The sequence below is a fragment of the Anomaloglossus baeobatrachus genome, chromosome 6 (genome assembly GCF_048569485.1).
Source record: "Anomaloglossus baeobatrachus isolate aAnoBae1 chromosome 6, aAnoBae1.hap1, whole genome shotgun sequence".
In the NCBI taxonomy this organism is placed as follows: Eukaryota; Metazoa; Chordata; class Amphibia; order Anura; family Aromobatidae; genus Anomaloglossus; species Anomaloglossus baeobatrachus.
In genome coordinates, this window is record NC_134358.1 from 34227340 (window position 1) to 34239669 (window position 12330).

The 12330-nt window shown below is 43.7% G+C and overlaps 1 protein-coding gene across 1 annotated transcript in view; it reads right to left on the reverse strand.

Moving 5' to 3' along the window:
* The window catches only part of TG (thyroglobulin), a 221975-nt gene extending 209881 nt beyond the window's left edge, over positions 1 to 12094 (reverse strand). The window contains exons 1-5 of the mRNA XM_075316012.1: positions 12079 to 12094; positions 11870 to 11978; positions 11417 to 11514; positions 9623 to 9826; positions 7245 to 7404 (exon numbers count right to left, since the gene is read on the reverse strand). Of these exons, the coding sequence (XP_075172127.1) occupies positions 7245 to 7404; positions 9623 to 9826; positions 11417 to 11514; positions 11870 to 11978; positions 12079 to 12094 (587 nt within the window). The remainder of the gene's footprint in view (positions 1 to 7244; positions 7405 to 9622; positions 9827 to 11416; positions 11515 to 11869; positions 11979 to 12078) is intronic.
* Positions 12095 to 12330: the final 236 nt, after the last annotated feature.

The window sequence follows — 12330 nt, forward strand, 5'->3', positions numbered from 1 at the left end:
ATCCTCAGCCACCACTGTGCCTCTGAGCACTAGTCGGGGTGGATCAGCAGGTCGCATGCTTTCTAAGCCTTGCCTAGCCTGGTCCTTTTTTGACATAGCAAAAGATCGCCCAAATCATGTGATATGTAAAATTTGTCGTGATTCTGTTAGTAGAGGGCAAAACCTCCGCAGTTTGACAACGTCTTCCATGAATCGTCACATGAATAAATATGATATGTCCCAGTGGGAAGCTCACCGTGCTGCAATGCGGCCTAGCGGAGCGGACCATCCATCGCCTGCCCCTTCCAGTGCATCCGCGCGCTCTTCCTCTTCTAGGACTGTAGGGACAGCTGTCACACCTGGTTTTCCACTCACAACTTCCACCAGAGTAACCGCAACAGGCAGTTTGCTTGGTAGGTCGTCAGTTGGTTTGGAAGGAGAAACAAGTGCGTGTGTACAGCTCTCTCAGACATCGATAGCATCAACGTTGCATGAAGGCAACATCATGTCTACGCCTGCACTTTCCTCACAAACCTGTATTTTTCCAGGGACACCCTACTCAACACCATCTACACACAGCAGCCAGATCCTGGTCCCTCAGATGTGGACAAATAAAAGGCCATTTCCTGCGACCCATGACAAAGCTAAGAGGTTGACTCTATCCCTCTGTAATCTCTTGGCTACCGAAATGCTGCCTTTCCGCCTGGTGGACACAGGATTTTAGAGACCTTATGTCTGTCGCTGTGCCCCAGTACCAGATGCCTAGTCGCCACTACTTCTCTAAGAAAGGTGTGCCCGCGCTACACCAGCATGTCGCACACATCACCGCTTTCTTGAGAAACTCTGTGTGTGAATGGGTGCATTTCACCACCGATACTTGGACCAGTAAGCATGGACAGGGACGTAACATGTCGCTGACTGGGCACTGGGTAACTATGGTGATAGATGGTGAAGGGTCTGCTGCACAAGTTTTGCCGTCCCCACGACTTGTGTGTCAATCCTCTGTCTGTCCAAGTTCCGCCACTGCTTCTGCCTCCTCCACCTCATCTGGGTCCTCCACCTCTGCCCCAAGCCTGCCTGGTCAGGCCACCAGCGTTCTCACTGCGCAGAAGGAATCACGCACCCCTCATTACTATGCTGGCAGCAGAGCGCAATGGCATCAGGCGGTCTTTAGCTTGACATGTCTTGGAAATAGGAGTCACACAGCGGCTGAGTTGTGGGCAGCTCTGGAGACTGAGTTTAATAAATGGTTGTCTCCACTCAACCTGCAGCCTGGTAAGGCCGTGTGCGACAATGCTGCAAACCTGGGTGCGGCCCTTCGCCTTGGCAAGGTGACACACGTGCCTTGTATGGCTCACGTGTTGAACCTTGTTGTCCAGCAATTTTTAACCCACTATCCCGGCCTAGATGGCCTTCTGACCAGGGCACGAAAACTGTCTGCTCACTTCCGCCGTTCAACCGCCGCAGCTGAGCGACTTGCATCGCTCCAGAAGTCTTTCGGCCTGCCGGTTCATCGCCTGAAATGCGATGTGGCGACATGCTGGAATTCAACTCTCCACATGTTACAGTGACTGTGGCAGCACCGCCGAGCCCTGGTGCAATACGTCATGACGTATAGCCTGGGCCAACGAGATGCAGAGGTGGGGAAGATCACCCTGATGGAGTGGTCTCAGATCAAGGACCTATACAGCCTTCTGCACAGTTTCGACATGGCGACGAATATGTTTAGCGCTGACAATGCTATTATCAGCATGACGATTCCAGTCATTTACATGCTGGAGCACACGCTAAACACTATTCGGAGTCAGGGGGTGGGACAACAGGAAGGGGAGGAACTACAGGAGGATTCATATGCGCAAGGGACAACAACATCACCAAGGTCCAGACGTTCATCATCACCAACGCGGCAGGCATGGGACCATGGGGGACAGGGATCAACAAGGCCGCATGGTAGCAGGCGAAATGTTGAGCAAGGTGCAGGAGAACATGAAGAAATGGAGGACGAACTGTCCATGGACATGGAAGACTCAGCGGATGAGGGAGACCTTGGTCAAATTTCAGTTGAAAGAGGTTGGGGGGAGATGTCAGAGGAAGAAAGAACGGTTAGCACCTCTATGCCACAAACACAGCGTGGACTTGGTCCGCATGGCTGCGCAAGACACATGAGCACCTTCTTGCTGCACTACCTCCAACATGACCCTCGTATTGTCAAAATTAGAAGTGATGATGACTACTGGATTGCCACACTATTAGATCCCCGGTACAAGTCCAAATTTTGTGACATAATTCCAGCCATAGAAAGGGACGCACGTATGCAGGAGTATCAGCAGAAGCTGTTACTCGATCTTAGCTCGGCTTTTCCACCAAACAACCGTGCAGGTGCAGGGAGGGAATCTCCCAGTTGTAACTTGACAAACATGGGACGGTCTCGTCATCTTCAACAGTCTACCCGTACCAGTAGGACCGTATCTGGTGCTGGTAACAGCAATTTTATGGAATCTTTTCATAATTTTTTTAGACCATCCTTTGCAAGGCCACCAGAGACAACAAGTCTGACACATAGTCAACGGCTGGAGAGGATGATACAGGAGTATCTCCAAATGAACATCGATGCCATGACTTTGCAAATGGAGCCTTGCTCATTTTGGGCTTCAAATCTAGAAAAATGGCCAGAGCTCTCCAGTTACGCCTTGTAGATTTTGTCGTGTCCAGCTGCCAGCGTTGTCTCTGAACGTGTCTTCAGTGCTGCTGGGTGTGTGCTGACAGATAAGCGCACGCGTCTGTCCAGTGACAATGTGGACAGACTGACGTTCATCAAAATGAACAAGTCATGGATCCAGAAGGAATTTACTACCCCTGTGTCATCCTGGGGAGAGGAAATGCTTGTGGATTTGGAATGTGCTTGATGCTAATCTACCTGTGAAGTGTACAACTGGGGCACAACTGCTGCCACTGATGGGGTGTCTGTGTGGCTCAATTTTTGGAAAAAAGGGAGACTCCGCTTGGAGTCACCTTGCGGTGTTTTACATGATTTTAGAAGGGCGTGCCATGCCTATATCTGTGTCTCGTCCTCTTTTTCCTCGTTACGCTGTTTTGTTTTTGCATGAGAATTTGTTCTTGTCACTTTCCCATGTGTTTGTGTTGAGTTGTTTGTCACTTTTTGGACACCTTTAAGGGTGTTTTCTAGGTGTTTTTATGTGTTTGTGATTGCCTCCCATTGTTTCCTATGCGGTTCGAGCGGTTCGCCGAACCGAACTCGAACGAGACCTCCGTTCGGCGAACCGATCTCGAGCCGAACCGCAACCGGTTCGCTCATCTCTAGTCACCATCTCCCTTTTCCCTAGATGCAGGGTTTCCCTTTCGACGCTTGCTTGGTACTTCCCCGTACCTAGCGTGACAAGTTTTGACTGAAGCCTGCATTTTCCATGCACAAAAAAAAATCAATTAAAATGCTACATATGAACATACGTTAAGGCCGGGTACTGATAATGCTTTTTTTCACCAAGAAATTGTCAATCAGACTATAAGGGTAATGATCCAGCAGCAGGTAGGGGGTACACTGAGGGGCTGTCAGTCAGGCCAGGTGTGCTGAGATGTAGTAGTTGAGAGGAGGGACACCAAGAAATTGTCAATCAGACTATAAGGGTAAGGATCCAGCAGCAGGTAGGGGGGGACACTGAGGGGCTGTATTCAGGCAAGGTGGGGTGGAGGTTCAGCAACAGCAGGGAGGAGGGACACTGAGGGGCTGTATTCAGGCAAGGTCGGGTGGAGGTTCAGCAACAGCAGGGAGGAGGGACACTGAGGGGCTGTCAGTCAGGCTAGGTGGGCAGGGAGGCGAGAACTGAGCAGTTGTCAATCAGGCTAATTGAAGAATCAATGTCACAATAATACAAAAATAATTTTATTAACTTTTAATTTTAAACAACACCACACAATAAAAATAGTGAATTGCAGTCAAAAAGTATGTGTATCAGGATGTCGCGGTATCAATATTGCACATAATATCCAAATAATGTCCAGTCTGTGTTCAACAATAAATATCATTTCAGGTATTTAAAATGTCAAAGTACATTTGCAAATCAACCTGAGGCCTAATGGTCACTATATAATGCCATTGCCAGTGTCTACATAGCTCCGGGATGTTCAATGCTATATTGAAGTCTGTTTATAATCCCTCCTCCCATGCCGAGCCAAAGTCACTACATTCGATGTTACTGTGCATATGTGTCAATCAGTGTCAGCATTAAAGCTCCACTACACATCATTAAAGTAATTTATGCACCAGACAAGGAACGGAGAAAGTCGAATCGGCATGAGAGGACGTATCAATTCCTCCAATCAAACACCAATTTAATGAAAAAACTTTATTAGAAATTCCTGTATATATATAACCCGTACCAAAATGTTTTGTGTCTGTATATACACAATCAGAATCCCAGTACACACCACCTCAAATCCTTGGATGGCCAAGACATAGGGGTGGATCTGATATGCAAAACAGACAGGGCACAGAAATCCCTATATAACGGCTAACAGCCATTGAACAACCCCGGAGATATAGACACCATGCTGGTATATGCCTATCATAGTCCTCCTCCCACACCAAATCATAGTCACTCCATCAGTTGTTGCTAGTAGTATGCAAAGACACTCGTGCAAACACAGTGTGTCACTCTTCAATGATAGTTATAGCTAACAAGAGATGGAGGGAGTGATATCGGCATACAAGTTATGTAAGTTACACCAATCGGACATATTGGATTGCGTGCAAGGTTCCTAATGCTCTATCACAATGCCGCATTCCAGCAGCCACCTAGGCGACCGCTATGAACACACGTGAGAACCGGCATGGCAAAAACCTCCGGTGCAATATGCTAGCATGGCATCATACAAATACAGCAAAGTTACCTCAGTACGTGCGCCGCAGACACCCGATCCCCGACACGTGTTTCGCTCCCAATATCCCAACAATATTTATTGTTGAACACAGACTGGACATTATTTGGATATTATGTGCAATATTGATACCGCGACATCCTGATACACATACTTTTTGACTGCAATTCACTATTTTTATTGTGTGGTGTTGTTTAAAATTAAAATTTAATAAAATTATTTTTGTATTATTGTGACATTGAATACTCCTTTTTTTGGGATGAAAAAATTCATATTTCTTCCTATTGGGATATAATCTGATTAATGGAGTGTCCATAGATGGATTTGACCTATTGTGTGGTATTAATTGAAGAATCAGCAGTAGGGAGGAGGGACACTAAGGGGCTGCCAATAAAATTAGGAGTACAGCAATTGAGTAATTGATTACATTTGAGCACATGAACCCTTTCAATGTCTTGCTGGACTTGACATTCACAAGGGATTCTGATGGATCATTTTTACAGTAAGTACACTAGCCCCATCAGATCTAAGATATCTGTATTTATATGAACTTGCATTGCAAAACAAGAATCCTCCTTAAAGTCCTGAAAATTCCTGTAAAGTTTCTGTGGCCAGATTGTCCACATTTTATCATCAGCCCAGTTGTGATGCAGAATTCCCTTGAGGTAACAGGACTGTCAAATTCATTAAAGGGGGGGTTTGTGTGTTCCTCATATTTACAAGAAAAGCCAACCAGCAATCTGCTGACCATCGCAGGTGGGAGAATACAATATATTTTTCTATATGCTTCTTCTATAACTAAGCTTTTTTTCTATATAAGTAACAAGATCTTGTAAGCACGTCTACACCAAGCTTAGCAGCTGATATTGTGAAACAAGGGCTCTTAGGGCCCAGTCACACACAACGACTTACCAGCGATCCCGAATACAATGCGACCTGATAGGGATCGCAGGTAAGTCGCTGGGAGGTCGCAGGTGAGATGTCACAAAGTCAGATCTTACCAGCGATGCAGGAACAATACAGGTCACAGTAGCGACCTGTATAACGATCTCAGCAGTCACTGTGACCCTGTCACACAGTGTCAAACACAGCGATGTGTGCTGCCCAGCAGGACATCGCCTTTGAAGAAAATGGCCTGGACCATTCTGCAATGACTAGAGATCTCACAGCAGGGGCCTGATCGCTGGTAGGTGTCACACAGAACGAGATCGCTAACGGTCACAGAAACCGTGACTCAGCTGCGATCTCGCTAGCGATCTCGTTGTGTGTGACGGTACCTTTAGTGTTCTACGTGATAAGGACTTTGTGAGCTATGGCTGAAGACGAAACCAAATTCCAAAAAATGGATAAATGTCACAGGCTTTTTGCATATGCTTTTAATATAACCAATTGCTTACTCAAGAATTTTACTAAAATATTAACCCACTATGGCTCAATAAATAAAAGGCTTGTAAAAATAAAGCATGTCACTCATATGCACCTTCACTGAGAAGGAATTTATATCAGCTAATCTGTGTGGTCTGAGTTTCTCCGCCGACTCTCCGGGACTTTCAATTGTAGATTACAGCAGACATTCACTGTTAAGAACGAGATTTCCCAAAAACTACGGAATTTCTGCTTAACACAGGTCTGAGTCCTGTATTCCTGACTATTTGGATGGTTTTGCTGGAGTTTTCATCAGAATCCAAAGCCGTGATGGATTTTGCTAGAATGCTCAGAGCCAGGCGTGCTGGAGACAAGAGCCCAAATAACAGCAATGCCCCTCTAACAGGACCATACTGTGTCCAAATAACTGTGCCAGAGGATGCAAGTATAGTTCCCCCATATAGTGTCCAAATAACAATGCTAGATAATGCCCGGAAAATACCACATCAATGGCCAAATATATGAAAAAGTGGCCAAATAGTAGTGCCAGAACCAGTGCTATCAATCTGCTTATGCTGATGGTACTGGAACTAGTGTTTCGCTCTTGTCCCCCCAGGGTGTTTCGCCCTTTTGCCTCCCAGGTTTGGGCTCCATAAATGTCAGTCTCCTGCTACAGACAGCTGACCAGCACCGAGAATTAGGAGCCTCAGATGAGCGCTAAACTAGAAATATCCGTAATCTGAGCTGGAATTATCAATGGCCTGCCCAGGAATTATCCAAGATCGGTACCAGAAATATCTATGACTTCTACTAGATTTATCCATGAACTGTGCTAAAAACATCATGTGCTTAAAATCCAGGATCGGTGATGAAATATCCATAATGTGTACACGAAATATCCATAAAAGTGCTAGAAATATCTATGATCTGTGATGAAATATCCATGACCTGTACTGGAAATATCCATGATCTATGTTGGAATTATCCCTCATTAAGTTCTGTACCTGCTAAAACTTGTCACAGCATCGAAAACCATCCGGTCCGTTGTGTTCACCAGTTTACACTGGACGGGGTGGAATTCTCCGTCTTTCCTACACTGCGGGGGGCTCCTCTCACCGACTCCATGCAGGATCCGGCGGTCTCTGATCGTGCACCTCTCCGGACCTGCAAAGTCAATATCCGTCATCCACTGTCTCCCCAATTATATTGTAGCCTCATCCTCAGTCAGGTCGCTGCTCCCCAATTATATCACAACTCTACTCTCCTGAAATACTCTGTGCTGCTGAAAGCCCTGTGCCTACATCTATGTACATTACAGTCATTGTTTTCACACTTGATTCATTAGTTAGACAAGTCACTGCCTCCTGCAAGGTCAGCACACTCACCTCCTGCTGTCATAATAAATACTGGAAAAGGTAAAAAATAGATGTCCTCAGACTTGAAGGGGATTTCTATTTTACTGCATAGAAAGCATAGTCATTGTAATAAAGGACATTGCCTTCTTAAATTACTCAGTTGTCTCTATTTTGACAGTCCTTGTTTGCTGTCAGTGAATGGAACTATCATTTACATTCAGAGGCAGAATTGTCAGGGGACAAAAATTCCCACTTCTTTTCCAGTTGCCATAAAGTAATAATAATAATAATAATAATAATAAAAAAATCTTTATTTTTATAGCGCCAACATATTCCTCAGCGCTTTACAATTCAGGAGAATCATATACAAACAATTAACAGTTATAGAAAATGCAATAATTAGAGTAGAAAAATAAATAAATAAATAAATAAATAATAATAAAGTTAGATAGTAAAATTATATCTACATTTAGCCACCACTAGGGGGAGCTCACTGAAAAGTAATTGTATAAAATCTGCAGTGAGCTCCCCCTAGTGGTGCCTGCTGCTAAATGCTATAATGTAAAGAGACTGCTCATGCCCAACTCAAGTCCAATGGGTGTTTATCAGTCTATCAATGCTTATTCTCAGCCCAAAATTCAATGGCAAGGTCCCGTGTCGCAACTATGCACAGAAATTACAAGGCCACAAGGCAAATCCCACACTAAGCCTCTCCCCTAAACCTAACTGTGACCATATTTTCATGTTTCAAGAGGACAGAATTGAGCTATTTTAGCCGAGAGACTAAAAATCCAACTTCCATAAAGTTAAATAGTAAAATTATATCTGCATTTGACCACCACTAGGGGGAGTTCACTAAAAATTAATTGTATAAAATCTACAGTGAGCTCCCCCTAGTGGTGCCTGCTGCTAAATGCTATAATGTAAAGAGACTGGTCATGCCCAACTCAAGTCCAATGGGTGTTTGTCAGTCTATCAATGCTTATTCTCAGCCCAAAATACAATGGCAAGGTCCCGTGTCGCAACTATGCACATAAATTACAAGGCCACAAGGCAAATCCCACACTGGGCCTGTTCCGTAAACCTAACAATGACCATATTTTCATGTTTCAAGAGGATTCCACCTCTTTTCCAGCTTCCATAACGTTAGATAGAAAAATTCCATCTGCTTTTAGCCACCACAAGGGGGAGATCACTGAAAATGAATATATAAAATCTGCAGTGAGCTCCCTCTAGTGGTGCCTGCTGCTAAATGCTATAATGTAAAGAGACTGCTCATGCCCAACTCAAGTCCAATGGGTGTTTGTCAGTCTATCAATGCTTATTCTCAGCCCAAAATACAATGGCAAGGTCCCGTGTCACAACTATGCATAGAAATTACAAGATCACAAGGCAAATCCCACACTAAGCCTCTCCCCTAAACCAAACGGCGACCATATTTTCATGTTTCAAGAGGATAGAATTGACCTATCTGAGCAGAGAGACTAAAAATTCCAATTTCTTTTCCAACTGCCATAAAGCTAGATAGTAAAATTGCATCTGCAGTTAGCCACCACTAGGGGGAGCTCACTGAAAATGAATTTATAAAATCTGCAGTGAGCTCCCTCTAGTGGTGGCTGCTGGTAAATGCTATAATGTAAAGAGACTGCTCATGCCCAACTCAAGTCCAATAAGCATCTATCACTGCTTATTCTCAGCCCAAAATACAATGGCAAAGTCCCGTCTTGCAACAATGCACAGAAATTATAAGACCACAAGGCAAATCCCACACTAAGCCTCTCCCCTAAACCTAACGGCGACCATATTTTCATGTTTCAAGAAGACAGAATTGAGCTATTTGAGCAGAGAGACTAAAAATTCCAATTTCTTTTCCAACTGCCATAAAGTTAGATAGTAAAATTGCATCTGCATTTAGCCACCACTAGGGGGAGCTCACTGAAAATGAATCTATAAAATCAGCAGTGAGCTCCCCCTAGTGGTGCCTGCTGGTAAATGCTATAATGTAAAGATCTGCATATTTGACTCACATTCCTGTGGTGCCCCCATCTGCCGAGTGCCGTAGATCTCCATGCCCTCGTTGTCCACACACCAGCACTCGCCCAGTTGCTGATCACATTGCACAGACTCGTAGTCCCCGGAATCTTTGCAGCGTGAGATGAAGGACGTGGAGCTGCTGTTCAGATATCCACCCAGTAAGATCTGCTGCTTCTTCAGCTGGCAAAAGGATAAACCTAAAATACAGAATATGAGGGCGCCCCCCCCATAAATGTGATGGATAGAAGGAAAGGGGTGCCCAGTTTAAGCCCATTAAGATGTATGAAAGTAAAAGAGGATAGAGGAGGGGGACAATGTATAATGGTTCTCACTGGGGGGGGGGGGTCTTTCTGCAGACCCAGAGCTGCACACAAGTCTCACAGGGAATAGAAAGCATAAGGCAGCAATATCTATACTGTACCAAACATCTATCTACAGTGGATATAAAAAGTCTACACACCCCTGTTAAATAATAAATACATTATTTTTGTTACATAAAAATTCTACCAAGAAGAAACATTTCAGAACTTTGTCCACCTTTAATGGCACTTATAATCTGTAGAAACAAACTGAAATCATTTTGAGGAGGAAAATAAAAATAATAAAAGTAAAATAATATAGTTGCATAAATGTGAACACCCTCTTCTAATTGGCTGATTCTGAACACATCTCCAATCACATTCACCCTCATGTCACATAGTAGATGGCTGCCATTATTACAGGGAGTCTATTAATCCCATAGAATAAGTTGCTCTTCCAGGAGGATTTTCATGACATTTTTTAGTTGCATTTTACAGGAAAAGCCATTATCTGTAAACAGCTGACAACACAGCAAAGGGATCTTATTGTTGAAAATTATCAGTTAGGTGAAGGGGACTAAACCATTTTTATGGACCAATGAGGACATCATCAAGAATTGACTTAAATGTAGCAAACAGTGACATCAGTGAAGACAAGAAGATAATTAGTACAGGATGCTGAAAAAAGGTCAACAGCAACATTAAAGGAGCTGCAGGAATTTTTGGCAAGTACTGGTTGTATCCTGCCTGTGACAACAATCTCTCATATTCTTCATACTGTATGTCTGGCCTGTGGGGTAGGGTGGCAAGATGGAAGCCTTTAATTACAAAGAAGAAACATCAAAGCCCGGCTATGTTTTGCCAAATGTACACCATGTCTGCCAAAAGCAAGTGGGAAAAAGTGTTCTAGTCTAATGAGACCAAGGTTGAATTTTGTGGCCATGATTCCAAAAGGTGTGTTTGGCACAAAGCCAAAACTGAGTATTATCAAAAAACACCATACCCAAAGTGAGGCATGGTGGAACCATATTGTGCTTTAGGACTGTTTGTCAGCAACTGAAACAGTGAAGCAGGGGCTTTACCCAGGATGGAGGGAATTTTGAACATTTTAAGGTATCAGTCATTTTGCAATAAAACCTTCAAGATGAATTTCTAAAGTTCTGAAAGCATTATTCGTGCTATGACTTTTTTTTTTTACATAACAAAAACCTGGCATGTTAACAGGGGTGTGTAAACCTTTTATATCTGCTGTTTCTATCTAACTAGGTTACCTCAGTGTCATCTCTTATTTTCTGTATATGAGATTACATTTTTGCAAAGATCTATATTGTAAACTCCACATATGTTATTCTAATTGATTGAGGTAATTATCAGGAGATACAATTTTTGGACTATTTATATAACTCCTGGACTTATATTGTATCAGAATAATACGCATAATTCTTTACATGATGACATAAGAGATCTGGTAATAATGATTGTCCTTACATCCAGTCGGCGACCCCGACACTCTACTGCCCGGGAGCTCCGCGCCATCAGCATCTACACACCAGCAGGTGGCGCCATTTCTGTCACACTGAACATTCCTACACCGGAGGGGATGAGAACAAAGAATAAAGAAAATAAAAACTAGTCTATGACAGAATCTGGAATCAAAAAAGAATCTTGAGTTAATAAAGACGCTGGAGAAAATTGAAAAACTCCTTTAATATGTTGCTGCCCTCTAGTGGCCAAATATTAAACTACATTACAGTTATATTCATGTTCAAGTAAAAAAGAAACCATAAGAAAACAGTATGGAATAATTAAAATTCCTTATATGAACTAAAAGCTGCTTTTAATATTCAGTCAACATCATTTGTGTGCATTGTTTTTCAGGTGACTGCGACAATAGTCTCTTTATACTGTAGCTCTGGAGATAGTGTTTTACTGTAACAATACCTGTAGAGTCCCTCCACCGAGCACTGCGGAATATAGGGGCTTCCGCTTGTCAGGGCCTTTTCTCTTGCAAGTTCACATGGCAGCAGAGGTTGGGAATCAAGCTGGTATTCTGTATGAGAGAGATGGTAATATTTATTCAGTGGTCAGCTCTTGGGAGTCAGGATGGTGAGGATAGGAGAAGTGATGTTCTTCTATATAGTCACACTAGCTGTAGTACCCAGGCATTGCCCGGGATAGTAACTCTCTCTCTTCGAGTTTCTGTCTGTTTCTGTCTGTCTGTATCAGTTTCTCTGTTTGTCTCTGTATCAGTCTCTCTCTCTGTGTCTCTCTCTTTCTCTGTGTCTGTCTCCTTCCCCAGCTGTCTCCTTCCCGAGCTGTCTCCTTCCCCAGCTGTCTCCTTCCCGAGCTGTCTCCTTCCCCAGCTGTCTCATTCCCGAGCTGTCTCATTCCCGAGCTGTCTC